Genomic DNA, 9155 nt, shown 5'->3' on the forward strand with positions numbered 1-9155 from the left:
AAACTGTAGAAACCTGTTCTATTCAGTTCTAGAGTTCGTGTTTGATCTCTTATAAATGTCAAACAGAAGAGTACAACAGAGGCCATCAGAACACACACACTCACTCACTCACACACACACTCACACACACACTCATACACACTCACTCACTCACACTCACTGACTCACACTCACACTCACACTCTCACACATACACACTCACTCACACTCACCCGCTCACTCACTCACTCACACTCACCCGCTCACTCACTCACACACATACTCACCCGCTCACTCACTCACACACACACTCACTCACTCACACTCACCCGCTCACTCACTCACACACACTCACTCACTCACTCACACTCTCACACTCTCACTCTCACACATACATACACACGCTCACTCACTCACACTCTCACACACACTCACTCACTCACACACACACTCACACACACACTCATACACACTCACTCACTCACACTCACTGACTCACACTCACACTCTCACACTCACACTCTCACACATACACACTCACCCGCTCACTCACTCACTCACACTCACCCGCTCACTCACTCACACACACACTCACCCGCTCACTCACTCACACACACACTCACTCACTCACACTCACCCGCTCACTCACTCACACACACTCACTCACTCACTCACACTCTCACACTCTCACTCTCACACATACATACACACGCTCACTCACTCACACTCTCACACACACTCACACACATACACACACGCTCACTCACTCACTCACTCACACACACACACACACACACACACACACACACACACTCACGCACTAACACTCACTCACACTCTCACACATACATACACACACTCAAACACACACACACACACACACACACACACACACACACACACACTCACACGCTCACTCACACACATACACACACGCTCACACACATACACACACGCTCACACACATACACACACTCACACACACACACACACACACACACACACACACACACTCACGCACTCACACTCTCACACATACATACACACACTCAAACATACACACACACACACACACACACACTCACACGCTCTCTCACACTCACACACACTCACTCACTCACACTCTCACACATACACACGCTCACTCACACACACTCACACACTAACACTCGCTCACTCACTCACACTCTCACACATACAGTACATACACACTCACTCACTCACTCACTCACTCACTCACTCACTCACTCACACACACACTCACTCACTCACACTCACACACATACACGCTCACTCACACACTCACTCACGCACTAACTCACACTCACACATTTTCACACATTCTCACACACACACACACACACACCCATGCACACACACTCACACACTCACTCACTCACGCACACACACTCACTCACTCACACTCACACACACACACACACACACACACACACACACACACACACACACACACTCATGCACTCACTCAAACACACATACACACATTCTCACTCTCTCACACACACACATTCTCACTCTCTCTCACACACACACTCTCTCACACACACACTCTCTCACACACACACTCTCTCACACACACACACTCTCTCACACACACACTCTCTCAGTTGCTTGGATGTTATGAGTAGTTGCAAGGGGTGTTTAGAGTTGATGTTTGGCCGTAGTTACTTCAGTAATTGTAGTTGTGTTTTATGCGTTGCTATGCAGTTGCTATGGCATGATTTCTCTGTGTTAATTGTAATACCAGTTAAGAACTGTACACCCTCTCTGTCCACATAAGAGTGAGTTCATGCAGGGTGTTCTCTCCACTAGATGTGTGTGTACATACAGTAGTGCTGCGATGTCTGATGATGGCGTACAGTAACACCTCAAGCCTGTTTGTACTTCAGATCTTGAGTTTCCAGTGTGTGTGTGTGTTGAATGTTCCCCTTCCAGGACTGGGAGTTTCCTCACTTCATGGGCGATCTGGACATGAACCTCCCGGGTCTGTCCACCACCCAGCTGAAGATCAAACTGCCCGTGTGCAAACGCGTCTTTAAAGAGGAGTATCACATTCACATCACCGGTAAACACACACACACACTTGCTCCTTAACCGTAGATTTCCTGGAACTCAAACAGTAGAGCGCTAGTGCTTGCAACACCAAGGTCATGGGTTCGATTCCCAGGGAAAGCAAGAACTGATAAGAATGTAAATGTGGACCTTGAAATGCAATGTAAGTCGCTTTGGATAAAAGCATCTGCCAAATGCATACATGTAAATGTAAATGTTAACCCTCTGGTGCTCTTCTCGGTTTTTATTTATTTTTGTCAATTAAATGAATGTACTATATTTTAGTTTGATAATGGTTTTTATTTAATATTTTGTATTTTTAGGGGATTTTATGATACTAAAATATATTTACGCTGTATTTATAATCCATTTATGCACTTTTTTAGCATAGACCTGAAAATTAAATTTCCAACTTAAACTGTGGTAAATCTTGAATGCTTTAGAGCGACAGACTGAAGTTTGATCTCTTTTTAAAGACGACACTTGGCAGATTATTGCTGAAGTGAAAAAAGCTTAAAGAAGTGTACGTGTATTGTTATGAAAAATGCACAAAAATACTATTTTAAATTTTTATATGAAATTTTGTAGAAATACTCTAAAACTGCAAGAAAATCAAAGCCATAAATCTAAAGTTGTGTTCCAAAGTTGAGGCTGATATCTCAGTAAATGAGCTTTCAGTGAGAGTGTGTTCGGCTGCAGTACCGAACGCTTCCACTAGAGGAAATTCGTCTCGTTCATTTCCAATGCGCTCATCTCTGACCGCGAGGAGCTCAAGTGTGACTGTTTTTTACAGGACCATTAAACATGTTCCAATCATGTCCATGATTATTTTTGTGTTCACACAGCAAGTGCCAAAACCTTTACCAAGTTTCGTACCATTCCAATGAAGAAATAATTAATAAAAAACAAACAACATGTAAAAAATTGTCGGCCATTGTCACATTGACAGTGAATCAAGTGCTCGTTCGGGACAGGATGGATGAATTAACTCCTTTCCCAAAGGGACGTGCTGTCAGAACATTGGCTCGTTAGATACATCTCTTTATAATTATGTGTTTGAAGGCGACACTCATAATGCATACTAATTAGTATTTGCTCATCTGTGAGCTTGCGTTTATATAATGGAGTGAGTAGATCTGACGCTGTGTAGCGAGTCCTGATGGAGTAACGATCGCTCCCTCGAGGCGTTGGGAGACGGCAGTCCTGCTCAACCGCTCGGAAAACTCTTTAACCTTATTGTTTTATGCTGAGATTTAGCATTCGACTGTAACAACGGCAGCCGTTAGAATCCATCAAACGCAGTTATTTCACTTTCTCAAGCAGCCGTCTGAGCAAGCGGCAACCTTACGGTCTCTCTCACACACACTCTTTTTCACACACACACACACACACACACACACACACACACACACACACACACACACACACACACACACACACACACACACACACAGTTACACACACACACACACACACACACTCTCACACTTACACACACACACACTTACACACACACACACACACACACGCACACACTTACACACACACACACACACACACTCACACACTCACTCACTCACACACACACTCACACACAAACACACACGCTCACACTTACACACACACACACACACATACACACTCTCACACTTACACACACTCACACACACTCACACAGACGCACACACACACTCTCACACTTACACACACACACACACACACACACTCACACACACACTCTCACACTTACACACACACAGACACACACTCTCTCACACACACACACACACACTCACACTTACACACACACAGACACACACTCACACACTCTCACACTTACACACACACACACACACACTCACAAACACAAACGCACACACACACACACACTCTCACACTTACACACACACACACACACACACACACACACACACACTCACACACACACACACACACACACACACACACACACACTCACACGTTTACAGCCTGGTGCAAAAAGTGGTTTTGGTCTGTATAGCTAATTTTGTCCTTCATGAAAACTGTGAGGAGGGCGGAATTTTTTCATAACTCATCCGTTTAAATTATATTAAGCCTTAAAGTTCTGCTTAATTAATTAAGGGTGTGGCCACTTGAGTAGCCGTTTGTCTGCTGTCTGTTAGCGTCACGTCACCTCAGCTAATCCGCCACGCTGCACATTGTCGTTTATCCGGGAGTGACGCTGCCAAGATGGCGACGGCCGGCTCCGCCCACTTTGGGCTTTAAAAACGCTCTTCAGAAACAAATACGGGTGACGTCACGCACACTGCGACCATATTGTTTTACAGTCTATGCGTCTGATTCACAAATACACTGGGATGAATTCCCAACACGCTGATGTTCCATTTTCTCTCTTGTCTTATCCCAGGTAAATGGTTTAATTACGGAATCATCTTCCTGGTCCTCATCCTGGACCTCAACATGTGGAAGAACCAGATCTTCTATAAACCCTATGAGTACGGTCAATACGTGGGTCCAGGAGAGAAGATCTACACCGTGGAGGACCCGGAGACGCTGTCGGACTTCAACCGGAGCACGCTAACCTGGGAATGGCGGTCGGCTAACATAGACCCGCGCACCAACCGCACGTACATCCAGGCGGACATGTTCCTTCACAGCCGATACGTGGGATCCAGCCTAGATGTGAAGTGCCTGGCGTTTATCCCGAGTCTGGCGGCTTTCGTGCTCTGTGGGTTCTTCATCTGGCTGTTCGGACGGTTCCAAGGTGGCGAGACGTTCCCGGAGAACCAGGACAAGAGCTACGAGCGCATCAAGCGCTCCGATCTGGGAGCCACGCCGGAGGAAGCCGAGGCGTTTAAGAGGAGCGGGACGCCCATGTTGCTCTTGGTGGACACTCATCACTTCGGGTCCTCGGACAACTCCATGTCACCGTGTTCAAGCGAGACCCAGGAGACGCAGCCCAGTGTAGCCCATGAGGACACCGGTGATGTAAAAAAACTGACCCCGTGACCTCCGCCAAAGTTCAGATCGACTCTAGGAATACTTGCTGATGTTGTTTGGTGTCTTCCAAAGTATGTTGCTGATTGGTAGGGCTGCACCCTAATAGCTAACGAAACGCTAGTCGACGAGAAGAGGCTTAGGGTACGTTTACACGACAACGATGTGCTTAAAACAGAGAGTTTTTCGCGTACAGACAACGCCATTGTCAAAACGATCCCCATTCACACGGATATGGGAAAAAGACTAAAAACGCTGCATTCTGCTGCCAGGCCAGTAGATGGCGATGAAACACTACAGACTGAACACGTAATACGCATGAGCATGACGCCATCGTCTCCAGAGATTCACGTTTTTTGTTGTTTTCAGGCTCCCAAAACGCTGTTGTCGCGTAAACGAACGGCCAAAGCGCTTAAAAAGTTTTACGTTTTTAGTTGAAAAGTGTGTCGTGTAAACAGCCCTTATGTCTACCAACATTTTATTAGTCGGAGAAAAAAACCTAATGAGGGATCGATCATTAACGACGGGTCCTTGTGGAAATTACAGTATGTCCGACAGGAAATCCAAACGTGCTCATATCATCCATCGACCTGCACGATTCGGGATAAGTTGAGAATTACGTGTTTTTTTTTTTTCCGTTTTTCTTTAGAATAGAGATCAAGATTCTCCCGCGATTCTGAACAGACAACTAAAGAGAAAACTAACATGCAGTTTACTAGACTTTCTGAACAAAATCAGTCTATTTAAAAATTACAAAAACATTTTTTGAATGAAAGACTTCACTTGTTTCATTACTGGATGAATCTGCGTTTTTGAACGAATCTCTTGAATGAATGATTCAATAACAAATGCAGTTTTTTAACAGTCACTTGTCGCCACCTACTGGTGTAACGATGTAATCAATACTATCTTTATTTGAATCGCCAAGTTACTTTCGATAGGTGATTTGCTCTATTTTGATCGCTTCGCGTAGTGTGTTTATATCCGAACTATAAACTTTTATTCCAGTACTTCTGTAATCATCTGAATATTTGTTACATGGAAATAATGAGACTGCGTGATTGAAAAGACTGTAGATAGATATCAGATTAGAAGTGTGATTTTGTGAAAGGTTTAATAGACACTAGCGAATCGTTGTCATTTAGGAATGAGATTGTGTGTGTTTTTGAATCTTTATTTATTTATTTATTTTTATGATTAATCGTGCAGCTCTAAAACGAACCAATTCAGATCAAAAACAAATACTCTTTGCTTTGTCAACTTCAACTGACTCAGAAAACACTATTTTATTAATAAATACTTAAAATTGCTATTTTACGACACATTCATAATCATTACGGTGTTTTGCGTCAAGCTTTATGTGTGCTCTTGAGCGTGGAATATGCTATATATTACGCCTATATATATATATTTAAGGCTCATTATGGTTCAGTACTCTCCTCAGTATATATTTAAGTAATTAAATGAATATTAAACGTGCGATTAAATGAACGACTGCTAGTCGACTGTGAAAGTCGGGGGCAGCCCTACTAATGGGCTAGTTTTGAAACTCTTCCATGAGATTTCTATTTTTTTTATTGATCTTTTCAGCGATCTTGCACATGGCACCAACTTTCTGAACTCAAACTCTCAAACGTTCCTCAAAGCGTCCCTCGAGGACGTTGGTCTATGGTGCTGGATGTTTGATTTTTTTGTACGTGTTTTTATGTGATTCGCCTGTGCCTACATGGATAAAATGCTGTCCTCACAGTGAACGCATGGCATGATGGTCATGAAAACACTTAATGAACAACACCTAAAGCTGTGCCTTCATGAACAAACCTGCGCGTGGGACGTTGCTTCATGTCTAATCGTTATCTGTTGAATTATTTATCAGTTATTTAAACACCAAACTGCTGTGCCACCAAATATATCTTCACATGCATGTGTTGGGAAATCTGATCGGATTGATTCAGCCAAAGTAATGCCATCTCAAACACCGATTGCTTTGTCTTTTATACTTGTGTTGTTTTGACATCTTGTTTTGACCATGTTCGTCCGGTGTGGTTTTTTTCTCTTCTCCTAAAATGTTTGGATGGTAAACATCCACATCAAACCCTGTTATCAATAAACGACCTTATTTTGACACGCAGTATACCATGTTATTTCACAGGTTGCATGTTATCGGTGGAAATGGTTCTTCTCGTATCGAGACGCTTCAAAAGTGGCGACTGCTGGCGGTCCACTGTGACCTTGTTGCTAAGCAACCGCCGAGGGCCGGCCTGCATCCGGTGACGATCCGGTTCTGCAGAGAGTGCCAATCAAACCCATTTATAGGAACATTGGGTAAACAGCCATTAGGCACCATTACGGGTCAAAACACAAGGGTTATAAAGGATTCTTTCACTACAGGTGATTTATTAAAGCTTTCAGAATCTGCATGCAGCTCCATATGTGGCCACTCTCAGCGCTTCAAGTTTCTTTGAAAACATATTTCACTTAATAACAGATCCGATTATTTCTTTTTTATGTTTGTCGAATGCCTTTTTTTTAAAGTGTTGCACTCTGAAATGATTATTCCCAATCTTTTCTTTACAATAGCTGTAAAGCTGAAATTTCTTGCTAGGTTTGTACGGTTTTCAATCTCCACACAACCCAATTCTAATCTCCTGTTTCGGGAATGCGGACCTCGCTTGACTTTTGCTGGTGTTGTGGATGATAAAACCTCAGTGTGTCACCCCGGTAAATCTGTTCCTCACCATCCTTGGCTGTAAGTACGCCCCTAACTTTCAAGATTTGTGATTATGGAGAGAAATTAACTATTGATTTATTTGCAGTGCACAGACAGACATGCAATATTAGCATTACTGTATTAGCAAAGCAAAAGATAGAGGGGGAAATGACATAAATGAACCCCTGATAACCTATAGCTGAATAGTGCAAGTAACGCTCCTTTAGGAAAAGCTCACGAAGAAAATCCAGTTATATATATTGTGGCAAAAGCTATTGTGTGTTTACCGACAAAGACGTGCATCTTAAATGCTTTCTTCAGTTTCGAAATCATTTGATGTGTGGGAAATTGCGCTGATGCAACAAATGAAGATTCATTTAATCACCTCATTTACATGCACAGCAAAATCCTTATTAATATTGGATTAATCGTAAATATGTTTTTCACAATAAAAGGAACAGAAAAATACATTTTTATACAACAGAATGATACAAATAAATACAAATTCTGCTCACAATGTTACGAATCTCGTATGAAAATAATAAAAAAATCCCATGAAATTGGACTAATTTGTCATAGGCCGTGCATAAATATGTGACTGAAAATGCTTGTATTTAACTATTTTATATTCTACCAATGATGAATGAGCTATATGTTAAGTTTTGTGATCACTACAATATATATTAAGGGTGTAATAATCCCCTCATGTCATGATTCGATACTTATGACGATCTGAACTCACGATACGATATTATTGCGATACTCGAGACATATGATAAAAGGCTAACAAAAAATGAACTGTTGATTAAAATGCTACATTTTCTATTACATTGTGTGTGTAAATGAATAGTCTCGGACTTGGAAACCCAAAGCACAGACGATAGAGACACCAGAATAACAATATTCATGATTTTCACAATTATTTTAGATGAATGTACTTGCTCTCTTTCACTGACTAGATATATTTATAATAATGTCGGACACTTTTTACTGCTAACATCAGACATTCGGCATTATCAGGACACACTAATATTCCCCCATTGCATTATTATACATTATATTCAACATTAATATAGTAGTTTAATGTAGAACTGACACTAAAACTCTGAAAACTTGAATCTTTTCTCACAGTAATTCTTATTTTGGGTGAATTATACTATCCATGATACATTTTTGTATTGCAATATGTTGTGACACCCCTACAATATAGTGTTGTTGTTTTCTCATTTTTTTTGTAATAGTGACTTTAAAATGTATATTTTAGGTATGGGAATGACATATTTTAAGTTTTGATTCTTGTGGTCATTGGGATAGTTGTGTTATGCAGACCTGGCAACCCTGAAAAGCATTGGTTTGGAACAACATGAAGAAGAGTAAATAATATTTTTCATGAGCT

General features: G+C 41.8%; 1 protein-coding gene across 2 annotated transcripts in view; it reads left to right on the forward strand.

The window, feature by feature from the left end:
- tmem117 (transmembrane protein 117) overlaps window positions 1-5776 on the forward strand; it is a 58730-nt gene extending 52954 nt beyond the window's left edge. Inside the window, exons 7-8 of one of the 2 annotated variants that reach the window (XM_084397177.1) lie at window positions 1936-2065; window positions 4460-5776. In XM_084397177.1, coding sequence (XP_084253303.1) covers window positions 1936-2065; window positions 4460-5061 — 732 coding nt within the window. In that variant the 3' untranslated portion in view covers window positions 5062-5776. The remainder of the gene's footprint in view (window positions 1-1935; window positions 2066-4459) is intronic. The other variant, XM_084397176.1, reaches the window with a different exon arrangement.
- The last annotated feature ends 3379 nt before the right edge of the window (window positions 5777-9155 follow it).

This window comes from Rutilus rutilus (genome assembly GCF_951802725.1).
Source record: "Rutilus rutilus genome assembly, chromosome: 23".
Classification (NCBI taxonomy): Eukaryota; Metazoa; Chordata; class Actinopteri; order Cypriniformes; family Leuciscidae; genus Rutilus; species Rutilus rutilus.